At 43.1% G+C, this 24,555-nt stretch overlaps 2 protein-coding genes across 6 annotated transcripts in view; one reads left to right on the top strand and one right to left on the bottom strand.

Annotated features, from left to right (window-relative positions):
* The window catches only part of LOC135241273 (uncharacterized), a 45,291-nt gene extending 43,558 nt beyond the window's left edge, over window positions 1-1,733 (top strand). The window contains exon 47 of the mRNA XM_064311513.1: window positions 1,261-1,733. Within this exon, the coding sequence (XP_064167583.1) occupies window positions 1,261-1,284 (24 nt within the window). The 3' untranslated portion in view covers window positions 1,285-1,733. The remainder of the gene's footprint in view (window positions 1-1,260) is intronic.
* The window catches only part of LOC135241174 (glutaminase kidney isoform, mitochondrial-like), a 48,565-nt gene continuing 25,505 nt past the window's right edge, over window positions 1,496-24,555 (bottom strand). For 3 of the 5 annotated variants that reach the window (XM_064311335.1, XM_064311336.1, XM_064311337.1), the window contains exons 8-18: window positions 23,537-23,569; window positions 23,134-23,192; window positions 22,436-22,502; window positions 20,343-20,393; window positions 19,661-19,837; window positions 18,980-19,111; window positions 16,102-16,194; window positions 8,503-8,564; window positions 7,219-7,295; window positions 5,871-5,934; window positions 1,496-5,195 (exon numbers count right to left, since the gene is read on the bottom strand). In XM_064311335.1, coding sequence (XP_064167405.1) covers window positions 5,048-5,195; window positions 5,871-5,934; window positions 7,219-7,295; window positions 8,503-8,564; window positions 16,102-16,194; window positions 18,980-19,111; window positions 19,661-19,837; window positions 20,343-20,393; window positions 22,436-22,502; window positions 23,134-23,192; window positions 23,537-23,569 — 963 coding nt within the window. In that variant the 3' untranslated portion in view covers window positions 1,496-5,047. Of the gene's footprint in view, window positions 5,196-5,870; window positions 5,935-7,218; window positions 7,296-8,502; window positions 8,565-11,816; window positions 14,068-16,101; window positions 16,195-18,979; window positions 19,112-19,660; window positions 19,838-20,342; window positions 20,394-22,435; window positions 22,503-23,133; window positions 23,193-23,536; window positions 23,570-24,555 lie in introns of those variants that run through there. The other 2 variants (XM_064311339.1, XM_064311340.1) reach the window with 1 other exon arrangement.

Genomic DNA, 24,555 nt, shown 5'->3' with positions numbered 1-24,555 from the left:
CACATCCTGCTTATGACTCAATGGTTGCTTTATAATATTTTCACGGTGAAAATCCTGCATAGCATGCCTTTCATTTTTAAGGAGTTGCATTTTTTAAACTGAAGGTATGCCTAGTTTTTTTTTTTTTACTGCTGGAGTTTTAAGAGCTAACTAAAGTTCTTCAAAGCAGTGCTTTGGATTAGATAGGAGGTACAGGCTAACATTCTGGACCTGAGTCTGATCACACGTGTAATATTTACTATTGTCTCCCACGCTGGCCTAGTTTCACCTTGGCCAGGTGTGTATTAAGTGGCAGGTTCAGTGACAGTGTAGTGGGTTGAGAGGTTTCAGGTTCGATTCCCAGGTGGTGCACCGTGGCTTTACCTCCAAGGCGCTTAGCCTGACTTCCTGTCACAGGTGTGTGGTTTTGCGGTACGGACAGCATGTAAAAATGCAAGCCGTGGGTAAGGGCGTCTGATACACAAGTAGCACCTTGTGTATGCCCCAGGTACGCACTTTTCTCTCGCCTGAGATGAAGTGGCGTTGGCACCTGCCATCCCTGCTGTGGCCATGTCCCCAGAAGCAGTTTTCACCCAAAATCTTCCTTGGTGTCTTTGTGCCGACCTCACCGAGCGTTGCCCGGATTGTGTTAAGCATGTCTCCCACTTAAGTGCAAGTTTTAGCTTTTTACCTTCAGCTACGGCAAAACAATCACCGGAGCTAACTCACAAACCGTGTTTTAGCTGGTGAAAGGAACAATCGCATTTATTTATTTAAAAGTGGCCCTTTATAGGTTTGTTAATAAAAATATGTCGTTTTAAATGTCAAATATTTTCATTAATAGTGCGAACGTATAATTCCATATGAATTAATACCGTACTAATTATTAATGATCAATACCGAACTAAATGTTAATTATTCGGTACTACTAATACTTAATAAAGAATGACGTATCATTAATACAGTATTACTGGTTACCGTTGCAGCCAGGCTGGGCTGCTTTCTTGTTGTTAAGCAAAGACGTGAGCTGTTTTCAGGCCTGTTTGTCAGTTACTCTCACAGCCAGGAGACTGAGCCCGATCAGATTCTGCTGGTATACACAAGGGACTTTGTGAAGGTTGATTTGATGTTCTAGAGGTACAGTGGATACACGTGGATCATCCCTTTCATTTGAAACATTTAGTTTGTGCACTGCTTCTTGCTTTAATTGGTCAGTATTCCTGGGTGAAAGTACGCACTGTGTGTCTGGCTTGTTTTTCAAACATCTGGTTTCCTCTACAGATGTGCAGCGCGTTCCCAAATTAGACAGACTCCTATCCGAACCTGGATCCACCGGGCAAGGAGAGGTTCCTCATCTTTTCGTTGATGCTTGGAGTGTGACTCCTGCTGAAAGCATTGGCTGTATTAGCCTTCTCTGCAGTGACTTATGTCTGCTTGTATTACTGATGTTACATTACTTGCACTTGTCTTGTACAGATACTTGTTTTAAGTATGCTCAATCAAAATCATTTGCATGTTGTTTTTTTTTAAATGTCTGAAATCCAACAGTTCAGTTCAGTTCAATATGTTTGTTTGGTTATTTTTTTTTCCTCTGAAAAATCCACATTGTCAAATGTTATTTTTAACTTATCATGACGTACTGTAGCAAAAGCAGTAACGGACCCAGGCGCCTAGGGGGCGCTGCTCCACATTCAGATGTGTGAATATCACTACGTATGCAATGCAAATAAATTCATTTGTTTGTGCCTCTGAAACCTTTCTTTATTTTGGTCATTAAAATAAATACATTTCCATCGCCCGCCACAATGCATACTGGGACAAGCTGCAAGGTAAACTGAAAGGTGTACACTAAAACAGGTGCCCCCAGTCTCGGCCCTGCTGCTCTCCTGTGTATGCTGGCCAACCAGTCTCCAACCAGTCCCCACAGGTGTGCTGCACGGATTTGCGTGCTTCTGAGCTCACGCTCGTCTTGTAGTGGAATCTGGGTTTTGCTCGTTGCCATTTGAATCGTCATGGAAACGGTTGATTTCTCTTTCCACCTTTTCAAAACATGGGACTCTCATCAGCGCTTAGATAGCAATGGCAGCGAGGCTAGAGATTTGCCCTAGAGCAACTGAACAGTGAAGTTGCAATTTTGAAAAGAGTTAAATTTGTACATTGAAATGTGTGATGAGTTGCAATTTACAGTACTTGTTGCAGCAAGTTTTAGCCAGTGTTATCTTAACAGTCCAGTGTGACTGAGTTGGCTCAAATTTGCCACCTCCAATTGGAGCCCCACTTACATGACATCAGAAATAATCGACCAATGGTTTGTTAGTAAAGCGCATCCCCAGAATTTTGGTGGTCTTGTCTCACATCATTATGTGAAATTTGGCAGGTTTATGAGCCAGGTAGCTGAAGCTGGAGACTGCTCTTCAAGCCTAAGTAAAGCCAGTATACACAGCGCACCACCAGGGCCAGACCTGGAGCATCATATGCTAAACGAAGAAGAATAAAATGCATAATACATTCACAACTGTCCCAGTCAGTTTGAGACCGATCCAGATCAAAGCCAACACAGAATGGAGAAGAACGTAAACACCTACTGAACACGGATTTTGCAGATAGATGGATAATAATATCCAGATGGCCATTACTGAAATTCTGAAAATTAGTTTGAGCTGAACAGAAAGGAAGATTGCATTGATAGTTCTGCTTGAGGTTCAATGATTTGAATTCAGCCTGAATTCACTCAACACTTGTCTTCAGATTCAACTTGCAATTAAATTGAAATGTTTTTCAGTACAAATATTACTCATACTTTTCTCTAAATGAGTGGTAATCTCACAAAACTGTGAAGAACATTTTCATTGTGACTCAAAGTTACGGACAAGTGTTAGGCTAAATCCAGGACCTCCAGCGTTTGCAGCGTTTTACTTTTTAAATTTGAATGAATTACGACTAAAATCCGTCTCACGTGCTCAAAAACAAAGGCACACACACAACACACACAAACACTTTCTAAAAGGTTGGATTTGCGGAGAGACAATTCAAGTATGCGCACGTTTCACTTCGGCCTGTACAATATAACAATGTGCTTTTCTCCGTACAAAAAGGAGATCCTGCTGTCATTAAGAAGATCCTGCCGTCATTATTCTGGTCCAACATCTCTGTTCCGCCTCTGCCTGTGTTCCAGAGTCTCAGGACTTCAGTATATCTTAAACTAATTTAATGGACAAATTAAAATAATTATGATTCATCCCCCCCACCTCTTTTTCCTATGTCTGGAATCTCTCCACCCATAAAGAACAGCAAGGAAGAACCAAAAATTGGGTTTTAGTTCTAACATTCTCTGATTTTAAAACGATCATTTTGATTGGGTGTTGAGAGCAAAAATGTTTTGCTTGGTTCATTCAAGGTCAGAGACTGACAGACACTTTAGCCCCTCCCACTCTCGACTACCGATGGCCACTCCTGTCCAACCGACGACGTAGCACGGGCTTGAGCTAGCGACCTCCAGTCTGCAGAGCACGTTCAAGTTCACAGGCCGCAGAAAAGAAGTGTTCTCTAAACGCAGTCTAGCTCTTAACAGGCTGTGAACTTTAGTGCACTGTTATAGCGGATGGAGAATACCCTGTAGAGATGCATTTTGGGGATTGATCTTCAGCTCCCTTCATTTGAACGATGAGGTGACCATACACACTTGATTCTTTGGCTAAAAAGCGTCATACTTTCCTCACCATACGTGATAGAGCCAAACAAAAAAACAAACAAACAAACAAACAAAAAAATATATAGTGGTAAAGCTTTGTATGTCACCTTTTGTCATGAATTGTGCAAATGTCACTTTGGAATAAAGATGATGAGGGAAAAGGATAAAGAAATCACCCATAAACTCAACAATCACAAAGCATCTCAAAGCATTTTAACACCCTCTGTGGGACAGTGTTTAAAGGGATAGTTCACTTTCTGGGTTTTTTAATATGAATTATTATTTCAGTCTTAGTGTATGAGCTCAATTGGCCAAGACAGCCCCTGTATTTGCTGAATGATATTTTAGATATTTGGAGAGGATTTTGAAAAGCCAGTGGGTTTTTTTTGGCAGGTACAGTGCATTTAGGGGTTGGTGGTCTAAAGCAAGAAAATACTGTTCACATAGCTCCAAAACAGCTTATACAATGACGTTATCCCTCCAGAGGTTGTATACACATGTATATTGCCAGATTGTTCTTCAAAACGTTAAGCAAAATATGATTTTTGTATATAGCTATTTCAATGGAACATGCAGCCAGAGACCTCTGTGCTCAAGGCATGATGGGAACTGATATTTGTGTTTATAATCGTGAATAAAGGCTGTAGAGTTATTCAGTTCATATTTACAGTCTGTGGGAACATAACTCCACTGTGCACGTTCCTTTTGAGTTTCCTGTAGTACATTTTCTTGCTTTAGACCACAAATCCCAGAATTCCTCCCACCGTAAAGCCTGCAGACTGTCAGAAATGTCTCTAAATATCTATAATGCCCATTAAAATCATATATTAAAACTGAAATGATATCAGAAACCCCAGAAAGTGAACCATCTCTTCAAAAACAAAGAAAATGATGTTCAGTTACTGCACTCCAACCATTCATATTGCTGCACTACAAACACAACAGTATTTACACCGAAAGCTTACAGTTCTGTGATATTACATATCATATTACATAAGATATAAGACTCCAACATTACGTGATTATATAATGTAAATACATGTGTTTTTCATATAGTCATTTTATACACGGTTACGCATTAATAAAAACACTGAGCCTGAAGCAGTTTAAATGACACAAACTGCAGGTAGCCGGACAGAGAGGCGGGAATCGTGGGGGCTCGAGGGGGCGTGGGGGAACGGTTTCGCTGCCGCAGAGTTTCGCACGTGAAAACGGCTGGAAAAAAGGACAAACACTCGTTTACAGCACTACCATAATGAACGAAGTCGACGGCACTCCCACAAGACTCCCACCGGTCACACACAGAGTTACGATTGGTTTACAGGAGTGCTGCGCCCTGCCCCCTGTCCTGCCTGGCCCCGCCCGCTGGCAGGGGGCCTACAGCAAGCCGTCCAGGTTCTTCTCCGCCGTCTCCTTGTCGTCGGTGGTCTCCGGGGGGCTGTACTTGTCGTGGTAGTCCTTGAGGATCAGCACCACGTCGTGGTGCCCGAAATGCACGGCCTCCTCCATCGGGGTGTTGCCCCACCTGGCGTGACAGAGAACTGAGCTCAGCTCCGCCTTCTTTTAAAGAAACGACCGTGTGTAAAGGAACAAAACGTCTGCTCGAGTTTTAAAGAACCTGTGCGATCGCTTGACTGAAGTGCAACTGAAGAGTCAATGAAGTCATAACAACATAAATATATGACACAAAAGTGGTTAAAATTAAAGTGGGGTGTTATTTATGCGATACACATGCTCTTCAAATGTCCAGTACTTAATCTTACTGTAGTGGGCAATATGAGTATAATTTTACTTTCAGAATAACAAATTCATTTAGTCTCAAATGAATAAAACTGGCTCAATATCATAGGATTGTTTACTTTGATTTACTGGAAAAAATATTTTGATGACACAGGTTATTTAAACTGCCTCAGTCATCCTGCATTATATTGCTGACAGGATCCAAAATGTCTAACATGTAATGTGCACTAGCACAGATATTTTTTAGACAAAAATACACAGGAAGTCAAATGAAAACTGGCCTGTATGCACACACACAGGAGCCAAACACAGGCATGTCCATGTGCAGACTGGCCTGCACACACACACACACACACACACACAGGACAGACATGTCCTTGTGCAGACTGGCCTGCACACACACACACACACACAGGACAGGCATGTCCGTGTGCAGACTGAGCACGGTAAAGCAGCTGACCTGTCTCTGGGCACGGGGTTGACCTTGCAGGCCTCCAGAAGGAAGCGCACCACTTCGGAATGTCCTGGAAGGAGCACACACAGGACAGCGCACGCATCACACCCTCTGCTTCCCCTAAAACTTCTCAGGGTGTAGCCCTCTTTCTGGGAAATGTGTACGCCATTTTAAGTCAGTCTGGACGATATGTGAAGTATAATGTATAAGGAACTGGTCTCAAAGGTCACATGTTTGATTCCTGGGTTGTACCCTTGAGCAAGATACCTAACCTGCATTGCTTCAGTATAAATCCAGCTGTAAAAATGGATGCAATGTAAATGCTAAGGAAGACGTTGTGTAAGTCGCTCTGGATAACAATGGCTGCTAAATGCCTGGTATGTAATGTAATGTAATATATCGCCCACGACACCAGTCACTGATGCCTGATAACCCCTCTCAGAACTTCACAGAGCTCTGAAAATCTAAACTCAGCCACATCTCACTCATTTCAGAAGCTGTTTGTGTGCACAAACATTGATGACATCAGCCACACGAACACTGGTGATGTCACAGAGAGCTGTTACTACCCTGTTGACCGCAGATATAGCAGACTGCTGCTCTAGGACTTTGTAGAAACACCACTGTGTGGATTGCTCAGAAATGCAGACAGTATCCCCACCATGTGGCCTCTCTAACTCAGCCCAGTATCCCCACCATGTGGCCTCTCTAACCCAGCCCAGTATCCCCACCATTTGGCCTCTGTAACCCAGCCCAGTATTCCCACCATGTGGCCTCTCTAACCCAGCCCAGTATCCCCACCATGTGGCCTCTCTAACCCAGCCCAGTATCCCCACCGTGTGGCCTCTCTAACCCAGCCCAGTATCCCACCATTTGGCCTCTGTAACCCAGCCCAGTATCCCCACCATGTGGCCTCTCTAACCCAGCCCAGTATCCCCACCATGTGGCCTCTCTAACCCAGCCCAGTATCCCCACCATGTGGCCTCTCTAACCCAGCCCAGTATTTCCACCGTGTGGCCTCTCTAACCCAGCCCAGTATCCCCACCATGTGGCCTCTCTAACCCAGCCCAGTATCCCCACCGTGTGGCCTCTCTAACCCAGCCCAGTATCCCCACCATTTGGCCTCTGTAACCCAGCCCAGTATCCCCACCATGTGGCCTCTCTAACCCAGCCCAGTATCTCCACCGTGTGGCCTCTCTAACCCAGCCCAGTATCCCCACCATGTGGCCTCTCTAACCCAGCCCAGTATCCCCACCATGTGGCCTCTCTAACCCAGCCCAGTATCCCCACCATGTGGCCTCTCTAACCCAGCCCAGTATTCCCACCACGTGGCCTCTCTAACCCAGCCTGGTACCTTCCGCTGCAGCCACGTGGAGCGCGGTCCTGGAGTCGTAGTCCCTCTGCTCCATGTCCATGGAGGACAGTGCAAACCTGCAGAGCACACAAAGGGCCTGAGGTTAGCCGTTAGCAGCTCCCAAAAGGGCCTCCTCCCACACACTGATATCTTTTAAAGGAGTACCATGGTGATTTTCACACTTTCTCGGTTTTATGTGCTATTTGCACAAGAGGCATTGAAGAAACACAATGAGTGAAGTATTAAATATGTCCCTTCTGTATTTTTGGAGAAATATGCGTTTTAAATTTATCGTCCTATTTTCAACCGGTTGAGAAAGTTGTCAACTGGATGCGTCACGAACACAGTAACCACTCCCCTTTCCACGCCCCGTAAACCCATGGATAACTCGAGACCCATAGTTTGCGCCGCTGGCTTACGGGCAAGACAATGCAAATATTTGACTAACGTTAAGTTCACTTAAATTTTGTTTGCTTTCATAAGGCAATGTTATCGATAACGTTAGCTAGCTAGTTTGCTTTTATGAGGACGTTATAGCTGTGCTTTTATCTTAACTTGGCTAGCTAGATAGCAAAAATTATAATTGGATATAATTCAAGGTCCTTACCTTAGCTATCTATCGATACTTGATATACTACTAAGCTAGCTAGCTTGTGAAAAGTCTCCCAAAATCATGGCGCTTATCATGGGGGTAGCTATGGTAACGGGGTACGGTCTGTCAATCATAGCTAACTGACAGTTCTCATTACCACGCCCAGACGGTTTGGGTGAACTTTTATAGTGGGAAATTTAGGCTTAGAAAAATACGTTTTAAAGTACATTGAAATAACTTAATAATTAAAAAGTTATGCACATTTGTTTTGTTGTTGCCTAAAGACAACTGGGAAGTGTCACGTTCAACCACCATGTTACTCCTTTAAAGGCCAAATGTCCAGGTCTTTCAGTGATCCTGGAAGTAACTGGTCTTTAGAGGTTACTGGCTAGCTTGTACATGCGCACGTGTACATGTGTGTATGCGTGCGTGTGTCAGTATGTATATGTGTCTGTTCGTCAGTGTGTGTGTGTGTGTTGTGTGTGTGTTCATATGTGTATGAGTCTGTGTGTGTATGAGTATGTGTAGGTGTCTGTGTGTTTGTCGGTGTATCTCAGTGTCTGTGTGTGTGTGTGTCTGTGTGTATGTGTGATTCTTAGCGTGTGTGTGCGTGTGTGTGCGTGGAGCTGTGCATTATAAAGCGCTCCTTACCTGCGAGTGCGTGGAGCTGTGCATTATAAAGCGCTCCTTACCTGCGCAGCGCAGACACGTCTCCTGTATAGGCAGCAAACAGGAGGTTGATCACAGACTTCACCTGCAGGGAGACACAAGAGCAGTTTGTAAAATGGCTGTACAAAGCCAAATTCCCAGTACAAAGCCATGCTGTTATCAGACAGGCCGGCTAAGGGACGGCTATGGCTTCACTATCAGGAGCCTGTTTCCCTAAGTAGGGTTACCAAGTTACAGCTGGATAACTGCACTGATTAAAACCCGGATCGGCTCTCATTACTTCAGTCCATGTTCCAGATTTGGGAGAGTTTCCGGGTTTTACTCAGTGCAGTTATCCGGCTAACTCAGTAATCCTACTTCGTAAAACAGGCACCAGGTCTCACCTCATAGCCTCAGTAAATCAGGGGCTCTTTACACACTGGCAACTGCACTGGAACAGTGGCTTTTCCAGCAAAGGTCTCAGACATATCCTACAGGACCCCTCTGAAAGTATAACTTTGGGTTGTATGGAAAACAAGGTGGCATCGAGAATGGTCTCCATGGATAAATTAAGAGTGATTTGCTTTTTTAAAGTTCTGCCGGGCTTTTCGAGGGAGCATATAGATTCACCAGAGCTCCAGGTTGTTCCCCTCCCCCCTCCTCCATATGAAAAAGACAGAAGTTAAAAAATGTAATAAATTCTTAACAACACATCACTCCACCATGAGCCACTGCTTTCAGCAGTGTGGTTGTCATGTAATTAGACGGCCACTAGGGGGCAACATGAAACTTAGTAGCACTATTTGCCACCTCCCTATCTATACCTCTGTTTTTATGGTAACATAAGGCTGATGAGATACAGAGATTTAATTGATGTTGTGTCCAGAGGTTGCACATTTGAGAACATTCATTTAAAAGCATATTCACAATTGCAAACATTAATGCCCATTTATTTTTTTGGGCTTTTTCAGATTTATTTGACAGATCAGTGTAGAGAGACAGGAAGAGCTAGGAGGAGAGAGAGGGAGAGACATGCGACAAAGGTTGGCGGTCGGACTCGAACCGCCAACGTCGCAGCTCGCAATGAGCATATGGGCTACGCCACACGAGACACCCACAAATGCCCATTTTTATATTGTACCACTACTTCTATCCCTGAGTCCAGAAGTCCCAGGTTGTATGAACCATACTAAATAGACTAAATGTAATTTTCTTGGAAAATAATCAAGTAATATGCAACCTCTGGAGACATATCATGACCACACATGCTGGTTTGGAGTTGATTTGAGTGTTTTTTTTGTTCTTTAAACCACATACTTGTGAATACGCCAGTCCCACCAATGTAAAGCCAGCAGGTTGTCAGAAACCACGGTTTCTAAAATAACCTTTACCTCACACAAAATCTGTCTGGGCCAATCAAAAACATACATACATTAAAGTGGAAATCACTGCTTAAAAACACAATTCAAAATTGTACTTGGGGGGGCTCATTTCCTAGTAAATGTGGTGTCATTCCTTTAGCATCAGAAGTTCATGAATAGGCAACAGAATAAAAACAAAATGCTCAAAATAATTCAACCTGCACATACAAGGCTGTTTTTAAGCCTAGAGAAATTCCAACATAGTCATTTTGAGGCAAAACAGGGTCTATATCAGGTGTAGCATGATAACACTTGTATAGTACACAGCAAGCAGACAGTAATTCTGTTAAAAGTATAGACTCTACCGACAACTGATCAGTTCTGTTAAAATGTGAGACTAACAGATACAGTAGTAATCCACACTGCATAATCATGTAATTACTTTTTACATTAAAATAATCAAAATATTACATTATTTTCTGAACACGAATCAAACCTGTGTAATTGAATCTGAGTGATGTCTTGTTCTCAATTGCATCAGTTATATCAGCATCTCAACTTGGCGTTTACACAGGACAAAGTTACAGGAAATACTATAGGAAAAACTTGGTGACATTGTTTTGGAATAGAGTTTTGTATGAGTTAAGACAGCCAATGTTGTTTGTTGTACCTTTGCCTCATTCTGGTATCAATACTGAGCGCCTAGTCTATATTTAGCAAGTTTTAATTAATGCATTATAGACAGTTCTTTGTAGGCGTGAGTAACTTGCCATTTTTATACATTGAAAACATGTTTTTGTCAAGATTATATATTAGCACGGCACTGTTTTCACACACCAGCGAGATGACGGTTTTTTCAGGTCCCATATGGTTCTTCCCTATACAGAAGAGAGTGGAGAGAAACAGCGAGCAACAGCTGCACCAGCATAACAGAGCAACGATCAAGGACGTTCGCAGCCGCAGAGCGAAGCTAACGGCAAGCGCGTGCCGTCATGTGGGGCGAGCCCCAGATTTGGATATCTGGGCACAGTCACGACGCACTGAACAACGTCGTGGTGACAGGATCTGATCGCTGATCTGGGTTTTTTTTGTTGAACCAATACCAGTAAATTAAGATGAAACAACCCCAGTAAAGTAAGTTGAACAAATTTAGCAAATTAAGTTGAACCAACCTTAGCAAATTAAGTTGAACCAACTCCAGTACATTGAGTTGAACCAACCTTATTAAATCAAGTTGGACCAACTGTAAAAATAATGTTGAGCCAACCCCAGTAAATTAAGTTAACCAACCCAAGCATATTACGTTGAACCAACCTTAGTAAATTAAGTTGAACCAACCATAGTAAATTAAGTTGTTCCAATCCCAGTAAATTAAGTTGAACACCAGTAAATTAAGTTGAACCAACCCCAGTAAATTAAGTTGAACCAACCCAAGTAAATTAAGTTGAATAAACCTAGTAAATTAAGTTGATCCAACCCCAGTAAATAAATTTGAACCACCTCAAGAAATTAAGTTGAACCAACCTTAGTAAATTTAGTTGAACCAACCATAACAAATTATGTTGAACCAACCCCAGTAAATTAAGTTGAACCAACCTCATTAAATCAAGTTGGACCAACAAAATTGCTTAATCCTTAAAGAAAGCCATTTAATTATGTGGAAATTCATTCCATAATTTTTTTATTTTTGTTAGATCAACATGAACAAAATGCATCAGAGAGGCTACTGGCAGTGAGATTACACAGGATGCTGAAACGCCACAGCGCAGACGTCTCAAAGACCACCCACATTCACACCTTCCAGGCTCTACGGCCATTCTGAAACGCGCGTCAAATATACGTCACGCGCGCTCAAATTCCATCTTCCCTTCCACCCGCCGCAGCTGTTTTCTGAGCAGCGGAGCCAGAAAAACATCTGCTGTCAGAACGGGTGCCATTTAGGCCGAGAACGCGACGTAGCATTAGAAACTTGAGAATGGCTTCAGTTACACAGACAGAGTCCTTAACGGTCTTTATTGAAATGAAACTGGGTTTAACAAGGCAGCACAAAACGAGTTACAGGCTTCTCGTCTGCAGTTACAATACAAGATGGCACAGTTCATTTTCTGCTAAAACTTAGTTCCAAAAAGGCAATCCATTCAAACGCAACCTGTTTTACATCGTCAGGTCATATGACTGATTTCTGAGTCTGCCTCCACTCGACTGAGCCCTTCATATACACAGCATTAAGCTGTAAATGGTGCATTTCCAACCAATACATTCACAGGTAAGCCTTCAGACCTTTTTCCGTTTGATGTTTCTGAAAAACTGCTCCGCGAATTTAAAAGGGTGGAGCTGTTAGGGTTCAACCCAAATTACAGAGATCACAAAAACCAAACATACAATGGAAAACATAACCAACTTAAAGGAAGAGTTCTAAATAATTTATTTAATCATACAAAAACATGCATGTTTAAAGGGAAAAAATATCAGAGACTGAAAATGAGAATAACAGAACTCCTATGAAGAAACATGTTACATACGCTTTGAGAAATACTTCCACACAAATACTGGTACTGCATTCAAAAACCATCTCTTATGGATAACCGCCATGTTATGATAACAATTTGGTGACTCTCAGAGGTTCAAAAACCTCCAAGTTTAAAGCAAAGTTTATAAAGTTACTTTATTATAAAATTAAAATGTTCATAATGTTAAAGCCTTTTAAAAATTAATAAACACTATATAATCATGTACTTCTGACTTAAGGGGTCATATGTAAATTATTACGGACTGATCGCCACTTCCCAATTAAATCCACTGAGGTAAGCTTCTGAATGCAAAGTACCACGTGATGGGCAAATACTTCTGTACTTTCAGTAAATCTGAAAGCATTTTTTCATACAATCATAAAAGTGAACATATTCCCAAAGATAAAAGCCTGTTGCAAGACTGCACAATACCAACAGCTGTAAGTATATAATGAATACATTCGATGCAATATGTTGACCTGTTAATACTCCCACACCGCTAAGACAGACAATGGCTTACAACTTCATCCAGCGTGATCTGACATCAATATATCAATCTATCGCAAAAATAGTTCCTATGTAAAGCAGCACAGCATCGAAGGCCTCAAGGTTCAAAAATCCTCCAGTCCCAAGAATACATCGGGAGAGAAGGCAAACAGCTTCAGGAGAAGAAGATTTCTAACACGGACTGAAATTCACCTCGCTAACGCATCTAATGCTAACACAGCTTCTATGCACTGCAGACTAGCGTCTAAGGCCTCGCGTCGTAGCGACTGCCCCTTCCAATGGAGGAAGATAAACAGGAAGGGAGCAGCTTTGCTAGTGGCTAAAGGAAAATTTACGGACAGCCGATTCCCTTTGGGCTTCTGACTCGCTGTTGAGCTTTCCCGCGGTTCCGTCGTGCCGCGCCCGTGAGTAAGAATAGTATCCGAGCCATTATCCAAGTAGCCACACCGCGCTGTTGTTAGAGCCGTATTTTCCTGCTGCGGGGGAAACCGTAAGGCCCTTTTACCAAGCAGGCCTTTAACCAAGACCCGTGAAAAATTTCAGTTAGATAGACAGAATATAGAATACTGATTTGAATAGACAAATGAAGGACGCGGATGTTACCACGGGAACTTTTATCTCGACAGCATTTCAGAACCCCTCAGCGATGTCCTGCTATTTAAAACCTCATTGGTATGTGAATAATAATGTAAAGTGGACTGTGTGTTCCACGCTATGCATAAGAGATTCAAGTCCGTAACACTGCTGCACTTTAAAATGCCTGTTTAAGCACATAAAGCGCTCTTCCTCGCTTGCTTTGGTTTTAATGACAAAGTGTTGAAAAGAAAACAAAGACTGGAAGCAGAACCATCCATGTTGTGTCATCCAGGAGAAAATTTCATACGTACATTGAAACAAAATAACAATACAATAAAGTAATTAAATAAAATACAGTAGTTCAGAGAATTACACACAGTGACCTTTACAACCCACCAGACCAAATGAAAATAAATACTTTTCTGGATAATCCATAAATAAAGTGTACCGGGGGCAGAGAGGAGCACCCCCTTGACCCCCCCAACGTGGTACGACAGCAGATCCTTTAGTTTTTGTCGGCGACACTCTCCATCCTATAGACTACAGTGGTGGAGCTGTCCTCGTTGGACTCTGTGGGGCAGACTCTTTTCCACAGCGAGTCTTTGAGAGCCAGCTCCTGCTGGAGGCTCTCGTAATCCATCGGTGCGATGTGCTGCTGTTTGAGCAACACGGATAACCTGTTAGTTTGTTTATTTTTTTATTTTCGCCTTTGCAGAAGACCAGCTGTGTCCGTGAACAGGACATGCATTTAACTTCTCCAGTGAAAAAAAAACAAAAAAAACACTTTGTGGGGCCACATTCAATAAGGATGGAGCTGTACTTGAGTAAACGCACACTGTAGGTGTTATTAATGCGCAATATGTAATTTAAACTAGGTACGTGGTATGACCAGATTTTGTTTAAACATAAAATGAAGGTTTAATTGCTGCAGCTGGCAGTATATATGCTAACAGTGTGTATAATAGTGCTGCATGTGTACACACACAGTAAAATGTCCAGTGTTAATTCAACTCTTAATAACTCTTTCAACTCTTAATAACTGGGACCAAATGTTATCTGTTAAGAATTGAATTTACACTGGAAATTTTACTGTGTACAGTGTGAGGGAAGGGACAAACTTCATTTGAATGAGGCTAAAAGGAGTCCATTATTAAAATAGGCTATTGCTACTCGGCGGAGTGGTTACATCAGCTATCCTGCTTCTTTGTTCTGAGTCAACACCATCGATATCAAATCCGGCCCGATAAATAGATCTACATGAAAATTCTAAATTAAACGCTGAAAGAGAAGCCAGAGCACATCTGTACAGACACACACATACACACACCTGCACACAGACACACACACACACGCACGCATGCACGCGCACACACACACCTACACACACACGCACACACATTTTTTGAAGTACAGTAGCACCAGAGAAGCCTACTATTCCTCAAGAGAGATGCCACTTCTTTCAGCAAGCTTTTGCACTCCACACTGTATGACTTGTCTAGGTTTGGGAAAGCTGTCAGTCATGTGACAGTCAGGAATGGTTATGATTGGTTGGTCATGACAGAGCTTGCTGAATGCAGCCATAGCCTCATTTCCACCCAAAGTACCCGGAACTTTTAGTCCCAGGAACTACTTTTCAAGGACCCTAAAGCCACGTTTCCACCAAAGTACCCAGAACTTTTAGTCCCAGGAACTACTTTTCAAGGAACTAAAAGGTTAATTCAGCCCATTGTTGCCTGCATTTCCACCGCGGTCTACAGTCCCGCGAAGATTAGGCAAATTAGGTCCATCTGTCCTATGATTTCTTCTGTAACCCCATACTACCACCGAAGTAGCCTACATTATTTTCTAACAGCCGGGACAGCCTGGAGGGGTTTATTCCACTTATATACAACGGGTTACCAACAATGACTATATATGGTTACTTTTGTATTTATTGATTTTTATCGATTTAATTCAAGTTATTATTACGAAAATAAATCGGTTTGCGGCTGCAGACTTTTAAAAATGGCGGTTGAAATAAAATACTACGAGTAGTCGACCAATCAGAAATATTCAGCGCTTGCGCCCCACCCCTAAAGTTCCGGTACTTTTGGAAAGTACTACCCCCCGACCAGGGACTTTTTTTGGGGTAAAATAAAGTCCCGGAACTTTTAGACCCTGGTCCCTGCGGTGGAAACGCACTGAGTTCCTCAAAAGGTTCCTAGTTCCTGGAGAAAGTTCCTGTGGTGGAAACGCGGCTCATGTCTCCTGAAGATCCACCAGTTCATTTAGCCAATCACAGCACAACCCAGGCAGAGACGCAGAAAAGCACCCTGCAGTATATTTGGCACGGTGCACCGAGAAGACAAATCCTGCCAGCGTAGACTGGCAGTAACTGGCACTGCAGTGACACAGTGCAACTCTAGGGGCCAGGTCTGTCTTTCCAGAGCGCTCCACTAAGAGGACGTATTAACAACGGTGAGCGAAGGTGAACATGGTTCCCGTTACAAGGGGAACTTCACTCTGCTGATACGAGCCTTGCTCCAGAGCACTGTTTGGAGGATCTGTGACTTATGCAGGTCTGCCCCAGCGTTCTACCCCATCTGTGAATGCACAGGTCCAGGGTACACTGCGAGTGTGGGTGTAGGGGTGCTGAGGCGATCCCGGGGCCAGCCCTGGGGAGCGGGGGGGGGGGGGGTTTAGTACTCACCCGCTGGTCTCCTCCCTCCCTGCGCGGGTCCAGCTTCTTGGCAAAGTGCCTCAGGTTGTCGTAGTTGTGGAAGTTGAACAGCGACACCAGGTCCTGGAATGCAGTTACAGTCGGTTAGCCCTTATTCAGCCCTTTCCTGATCTCACTCTGCCAAATTCAGCCCTTTCCTGCTGTCACTCTGCCAAATTCAGCCCTTCCTGCTGTCACTCTGCCAAATTCAGCCCTTCCTGCTGTCACTCTGCCAAAGTCAGCCCTTCTTGCTGTCACTCTGCCAAATGCAGCCATTCCTGCTGTCACTCTGCCAAATTCAGCCCTTCCTGATCTCACTCTGCCAAATGCAGCCCTTTCCTGCTGTCACTCTGCCAAATTCAGCCCTTTCCTGCTGTCACTGCACCGAAATCAGTCATTTCTGGTCTCACTCTACGAAATTCAGCCCTTTCAGCACTCATTCTGCCAAATTCAGCCATGTCTGGGCTAGGTCTGCCAAATGCAGCCCTTTCTGGGCTCACCCTGCCAAATTCAGGCATACGGTTGATTCCTATCACAAGTACTTTTGACCATCAATAGAGCAAAATAAAAACGGCCACGTAATCACAAAAACAAATGGCATCCCAGGATTAGGTCTTCCAACCCTACTCTGTACACCAGCCAGTTTTGTAGGATTCGGATCGTGGTCTAAGATCGGTTTCTAGTGTTATAATTTATATAAAACCAGGGGCATGAAGATTTTCAAGGTCATCAAAATATCCTACACACGTTCCATTTTCAAAAATATTGAAGTCTTCTATTTTATATTTCTAAATTTGAGGATGTTCAAGGATTTAAAAGGAGCTTGAAAACCCTGTTGGCCTGCTTACAGATGTCATGCTACACGCTTCTGTCATATTACATGCTTCTGTCATATTACATGCTTCTGTCATGTTACATGCTTATGTTATCTTACACGCTTCTGTCATGTTACATGCTTCTGTCATGTTACATGTTATCTTACACGCTTCTGTCATGTTACATGCTTCTGTCATGTTACATGCTTATGTTGTCTTACACGCTTCTGTCATGTTACATGCTTATGTTGTCTTACACGCTTCTGTCATGTTACATGCTTATGTTATCTTACATGCTTCTGTCATGTTACATGCTTATGTTGTCTTACACGCTTATGCCATGGCAAGTCAAAGCTTCTTTAAAGAGCTTCTTTAATGAAGAATAAGCTCCTGAGTAAAATATTAGTGCATTTCCTATTTTAGGACAGTTTGTGATGTTGTAAGTGTGCTGAAAATGTGTTGATTATATAACGTGTGATGAGCAGATTACACCCCACACACTTTTCCTGTGGGCCTCCCAGCCAAGTCTTCAGGACCGCAATGGAAATAAGTCACGTGGCTTATCGCCATATCCGGATAGTATTGCACGTAAATTTATCATAAAAACTCAACCAATGAATCAATCAATCCAGAGTTAAAGAACAAAACACAGTTGACTAAAAAAACAAGTACATAACTTCATACTGCTAGAGAGAATTATGTGAAGTTTAACAGGGGCAGGGCAGGAATGAACAGTGCGTTAGATGTGGGGGAAAAAACCTCACTGAGTGTCAATCAAAACACACCGAGCAGCACAGCTGCACCTCGTTACCCCTGGCAGATAGGCCCCGCCCCCTGTCGCAGGTCTAATGATGAACCAGCTTCAGAAGACGCAAGCTTGACCCTTCACACGCACGCGGGCAGGGCTGGAAGCCCACGGAAGCCATTTTGTAAACTGAGATTTATTCGATGCGCACGGGGTGTTTATCACGAGGCCTGGGCACCGAAACGAAAGGAGCGGCCCTCTTCTGCATCTTTATTTTTTATTTATTTATTTTTCTTTATTTGACAGGAACATTCCTGCCTCTCACCCAATGCACGCTGGGATAGACTCCAGCACACCCCCCCCCCCCCCACCCCCCCCCCCCCGCGACCCCGCCCAGGATAAGCAGGTATAGATAATGGATGGATGGATGGATGGATGGATGGATTTGACAGGCACGGTGAGCAGAATTAGCTGTCTGTGGCTCCGGGGCAGACGGTGTTGAGATTGGTGAAGACAGAGAGAGAGAGAGGTGAAGGAGCTGAAGGTTAGGGCTCGGGCTAGGGTTTGGGTTAGGGGCGTGGATGATGTATCCAGTGTATGCAGAATACAGGCTGATCCAGCGCTGTTCAGCGATCGGTGAGAGACCCAGCGTATGAGCAGTCAGGGGTGGTCCTGCGTGTGCGTACGGCAAGCGTTCGTGTGTGTGCATTTGTGTGTACGTATGAGTTTTTGTGTATCTGTTTATGCGCTTTTGCCTGTATGCGTGTGTGTGTATATGTTTGCCCACATGTGAGGTGTGTGTAGGTTTGTGTGTGTGTGTGTGTATATGTGTATGTATATACCTGCACGCACACATAAGGTGTATGTGTGTGCGCATGCATGTGTGTATGTGTGTACATGCGTGTGTGTGTGTGTGTGTGTATGCGTGTGTGTGTATGTGTGTGCGTGTGTGTATGCGTACGTATGTGCACGCATGTATATGTGCGCATGTATTTATGTGAGTATGGTCGTGCGTGAGTGTGTGTGTGTGTATGTGTGCGTGCGTGTGTGCGTATGTGTGCGTGTGTGCGTATGTGTGTACATGCGTGTGTGTGTGTGCATGCGTGTGTGTGTGTGCATGTGTGTGTGTGTGTGTGCGCGTGTGTACATGCGTGTGGGTGTATGAGTGTGTGTGTATGCGTGTGCGTACGCGTGTGTACATGCGTGTGGGTGTATGAGTGTGTGTGTATGCGTGTGCGTGTGTGTGCGCGTGTGTACATGCGTGTGGGTGTATGTGTGTGTGTATGCGTGTGCGTGCACTGTGACGTACCGTGCAGAACTGGATGCCTCTCACGCTGTTCCCCAGCTTGTCCAGTGGAGGGGACCAGCACATGATGCCCATCACATTGGGCACCACCAGCAGGATGCCCCCGGCCACGCCCGACTTCGCCGGCAGACCCACCTGCCGTACAGACCAAAGATCACATTACATCCCATTACATTGCACTTCATAACATTACATTAAACTACATTACAATGCACTACACCACATAACATTACACTACATTACATAACATTACATTAGATTACACTACACCACATAACATTACATTACAGGCATTAGCAGTCTCTCTTATCCAGAGTGACACACCTTTTTTATGAATTGCTTTATATCCAGCTGTTATTTATACAGCTTGATACAAAACAATTTTGGTTAACCCTCCTGTTATGCACATGGATCTGCTACCTCAGCTATAATTTCCGGGTTCATTTTCATCTCCCAGCTATCATAATAGGTATTTGACCTTCCAGCTGTCTTACTTACCTTACTTACCTGTTTGGTCTGTCAATTAGCCAGTAATATACAACTGACTGGGTGGAAAACAAGTTTTTTTGTACTTCACAGTTCCTACAGACCTCATTCATAGTGTGATACACCACACAGTATAGTTTACAGTGCCCTGGCACAGCTCTGGGGGCGGGGGGGGGGGTGAACTCGGGTGGGACTCACATGGAAGGCGAACTGTCCGGAGAAGTCGTACATGCCACAGGAGTGCATGAGGCTGAGCGTGTCCCTCACCGCCTCCGGGCTCAGCACGCGCTCGCCCGTGATTGGACAGAAGCCGCCGTTGGCCAGGGTGGCCGCCATGACACTGGCGCTCTCGCACGTCACCTCGATGGAGCAGAGCTGCAGGGGGGGGTGGAGCAGATGCACAGGGGCGGGGCAGTTATGGGTTTATACCACAGCCAAACATGATACAGCCATTATTGAATGCAACCAAACTTGATTAAACCAGGACCAATGCGCTCAACTCATTAAATCACATTGATCGTTAAGAAGTACCGAATGCAGCCACTGACAAATATGGAACGTCACAGGCATGTTTACATCTGTAGAAATTCAGGAGAAAACAGGCCTGGACTTCTGCATTTAATGTGCTGCCCAGTGCCTCAGAAAAAAAAACTTGGAAAGACCACCAATCACAGCACTGGCAGTGAAATCCTGAAAGTGCGAGTGAGCTGTCAAGACTGGTGACATCATCAACATCCTCTCCGCACTCCCCCATGTGATGCCAGTCAGCTGGCTATGAAATAACATGGTGCCGGTGCCAGAGTGAGTTCCCCGCACAGTGCTCTGCTATGAAGGCATGAACAGATGCTGCTAATGACCACGCCCTTTGACCCCGACTCACCTGGAAGTAGAAGTCTAGAATGGAGGTCATGTCCGTGCCCTCGGGGAAACACTACACAGGGAAACACAAGAGAGACTCATTAGATCTTTTCAGAGAAACAAACATGCTTCACAAACACAGTCATTCTTCCCAGACACAGCCAAGAATGCTAACCATGTCATGAGAACAAAGAGGAACTTGTGGCATCCACAATCAGTTACTAAGCAGCTGAACACCCAAACACAAAGCAAAACAACAAATACAAGGCTAAACGCCACAACACAAGGATTAACAAGGAAACACAAAACAAAACATCCAAACTCAAACAGAACACACAAACACAAGGTTCAACACCCAAACACAAAGCAAAACATCTAAACATAAAGCTAAACATCCAAATATAAAGCTAAACATCAAAATATAAAAATAAAAAATACAAACATGAAGCTAAATATCCAAACATAAAGCAAAACACCCAAACACAAACAGAATACACAAACACAAGGTTCAACCCCCAAACACAAAGCATACAAGGCTACAGAGAGAACAGCTTCGCTGTGTTTCGTATGCAGCGGACAGAGTGGCATTTCTACTGCCAACGTAACAGCTAAATATAAACGAAGGGGGCCAGTGGGGTGCGACTCTGAAGGTCTACCACTCTAAAAGCATCTGCGGCAGGGGGGACAGGGCTCAACGCTGCATTAACATCACTTGTCATTACAAGAATTGTTTGGCTAATTCACTGTATGGAGACAAACATTTTGACAGTTCCAATAACCATGTTACTTTAATCAAAATAATTCTTTCAAAATGGTCCAATTCTATAAATTGAGATCCAGTTTGTTCCAGGAAATGTTGAAGAGGTCCATATGCGGGTCATCCGACAACCGCATCTGTGGCTCGATGGTTCTTTTTTAGTCATTTTTATTTCTGCACAATTATTTAATCCCAAAAGATTAATGATAAAAGTCGTGGGGAAACAACTGGTCATGGCTAACGTCAGTCCACATGTTGAAGAACACCGCCTGTGTACAGCTGGTCCGCATAAGACAAGTCACATCACTAGCAATCTGTGCAGCTAATGCATTGATATAATACATTGCAAAGTTACGTAAGTTATATGAATGCATTATTCGTTGCTTGTCTGATGCAAGTCTCATCACCTGACATTTCAGATGCTACGATAGCCAGTTTGCTGTCACACTACAATCCAACACCATTTACCATAGCTGCTTTTATTTTTAGTGTCCTTGAGCAAGACACCTAACCCCAACTGCTCTGGTGAATGAGAGGCATCAATTGTAAAGCGCTTTGGATAAAAAGCGCTATATAAATGCAGTCCATTTACCATTTACCAACACCACGCCCAGAAACACGGGTTGTGACAGAACCTGGCATCCCCTCCAGTTTCAATCCAGAGCGAATGGTAAGGTGGTTGTCATACTTTAGGCTGGGATTGCAGTTCTCCCTTGTGGACACTAGATGGGGTCAAATAACCCATTTCTCCTTTTTAAAGAAAGTGCGTCAAGGCCCTTCAAATGTCTCCAAATGTAAACAAACCCAGCAGAGATGAGGAAACAGCGTGTCCCTGGCTGAAAGGAGATCTTATGAAGGCCGACCTGATGGCTAAAGCGTCACGTTTCTCGCCCAAAAATATGGCTGCATTCCTAAACTTGCTAACTATTTGAGAATGGTTTTGCGGCCAGTTGAATTGCCTCACTACTTCCTGAATGAGTCATTAAATTGTTCCGGATAGCATTCCTATCTTTGCACTTTTTTTTACATTGGATCTAGTTCACAGTGTGCTAGTGTCAGGAACATCCGACAGACAGAAACTATGAAGGTAAAAGCCAGATGATGCAGTGATCTGCTCAAACTAAAACAGAGGCTCTAACTGAGAATTCATTTCCAATGAACTTGTACGGCTATGATGAGGGCATGTATGCTTACTGATGATTGTGGATCTTTTATGAACATTTACACAGTAAATTAGACGAGAGAGAGGTGATCAGAGGGAAGGAGAGGAAGAGCTCAAAAATGAAAGGGAGGAAGAAAGAAAGAGGGAGAAACAGAAAAACGTACAATACAGAGACACACAGCCAGAGAGCACTGACCTTCTTCTCCTTCAGGTAGTAGCCGATGGCGAAGTTCCTGTCGCCAGACTCCCGCTCAGACTGGAATCTAGGCCAGAGGGGACAGAGACCGGTGTCTACACCCCTCACCTCACCGCCAAATGCCGATGCAGTCATCCATACCACAGTTACTGCAGCAGCTACTGCTCTTACAATTACCTTCACCTTCAACATTATTCACCATGACAACCTGAATTAGCCTGTAACCAGTTACTACCTACAACTGTAGCAAATTCTTCTACTACTGGGTTATAATATGGAATTTGCAATGAAAATCAGAAAGAGCAACTGCAATATGATTTGACTTTGTGTCAGTAATTCTACACTCACACAGCATTGCGAACTGTATTAATTCAGTGTGTCAGTGATTCAGTACTCACATAGTACTGCTAACCGTATTACTTCTGTGTTTCAGAGATTCAGTACTCACATAGCATTGCTAACTGTATTACTTCACTGAGTCAGTGATTCAGTACTCACGTAGCATTGCTAACTGCATTACTTTAGTGTATCAGTGATTCAGTACTCACGTAGCATTGCTAACTGCATTACTTTAGTCTGTCAGTGATTCAGTACTCACGTAGCATTGCTAACTGCATTACTTTAGTGTGTCACTGATTCAGTACTCACGTAGCATTGCTAACTGCATTATTTTAGTGTGTCAGTGATTCAGTACTCACGTAGCATTGCTGAAACCCACATATTCATTTCCTGCCATTTTATTTAGGAAGTTCATGACCTGTGGGGCAAAATAATCAAAAATGAACACAGCTCGTTTTACAGCAAAGAAGATAATGTAATTTATCAGCACAATAAGACAGTGGACGTGGCTCAGTTCTGTATTTGGAATACTTTAACGCTTCAGATGCCAGATGGAATGAGTACACACCTGGGAAAAGTTCCCTGGGAATTTTCAACAAAGCTTGTTGCTAACCTTAAAACATACCATTATATGAAAGAAGAATTCCGTTCAGGACCTTAAGGAAAATATGTAAGAATATCTGCAAGAATTGTGTCTACAGTGTTACCAATTCTTAATTTAAATGAACTACTAAAAATGAGCTCAGAAAAAAAGGAACTCACATAGTCAAATTTCTCCGCATTACTCGCCCCTTGCTGCAAGACAAAAAAATTTAAATAAGTATGAACACTTTATCGATATAAAGGGTACTCAAGCAGAAAATCTATATAAATTCCACAGCCTTGGCTCAAATCACTAAAGCTAAAATTCAAACTAAGATACAATATTACACATACAGTTATGAGTAAATTATTGCAGAAACAAACATTTTCAATCATTCTAATGCACAGAACATTCACTGCAATTGACTGCAATACTAAACTCCCGTGAATGTATATATTTCAGGAGTTTAATAATATTTTTGTGAAATATAACTATAATTAATGAAAACATGAAAATATGTGAAAGTCATGCTGGTTACTAGAAAATGCATTCAGGATATTTGGAACACAAATGGCAAAGAAATAAAAGGTAAAATAAAGCAAAGAGAAACCATGGATTTTGAGCCATTTTGGGTATAAATGAGGACATTTTCACAATATCTTGACATTAGCGCTATCTTTAACTGTTATTCTATGTAAGTACGGATACATTTGTAGTAGCAATTACATTTTAGTCAGATTACATTTTCATTAAAATAACGTAGAGAAAATAAGAAGCTGTAAACAAAGAGAATTAAAGAAATAAATAAATAACCAAATCCTATACGTGTTTTTTGATTGTGTGACACAGCACTGTGTGTGCATATGTGTATATGTGCATGCTTGTGAGTGTATGTGCCTGCATGTGTGTGCATGTCTGTGTGTATGTGCGCACGTGTGCGTGTGCATGTGCGTGTGTGTGTGTGTGTACTACAGCAGGTAGGCTGGTGACCAGCTGACGCCCGGATTAAAGGGAACAGATTTAATCAGGACGACTCTGCACATCAACACCCATTAGCGTGTAGTGCACTGTCAGTGGGGAGGGGAGGAGCAACAGCCATTACCTCCTACCTCCTAGCACAGCCAAATATGCATATAAGTGGCACAAGGGACACTATATATTTATACATAAATTACAGAATAAAAGAAAATTTTAAAAT

This window comes from Anguilla rostrata, chromosome 15 (genome assembly GCF_018555375.3).
Source record: "Anguilla rostrata isolate EN2019 chromosome 15, ASM1855537v3, whole genome shotgun sequence".
Lineage (NCBI taxonomy): Eukaryota > Metazoa > Chordata > Actinopteri > Anguilliformes > Anguillidae > Anguilla > Anguilla rostrata.
Note: the sequence above shows the minus strand (reverse complement) of the source record. Positions and strands in the feature narration are given on the sequence as shown.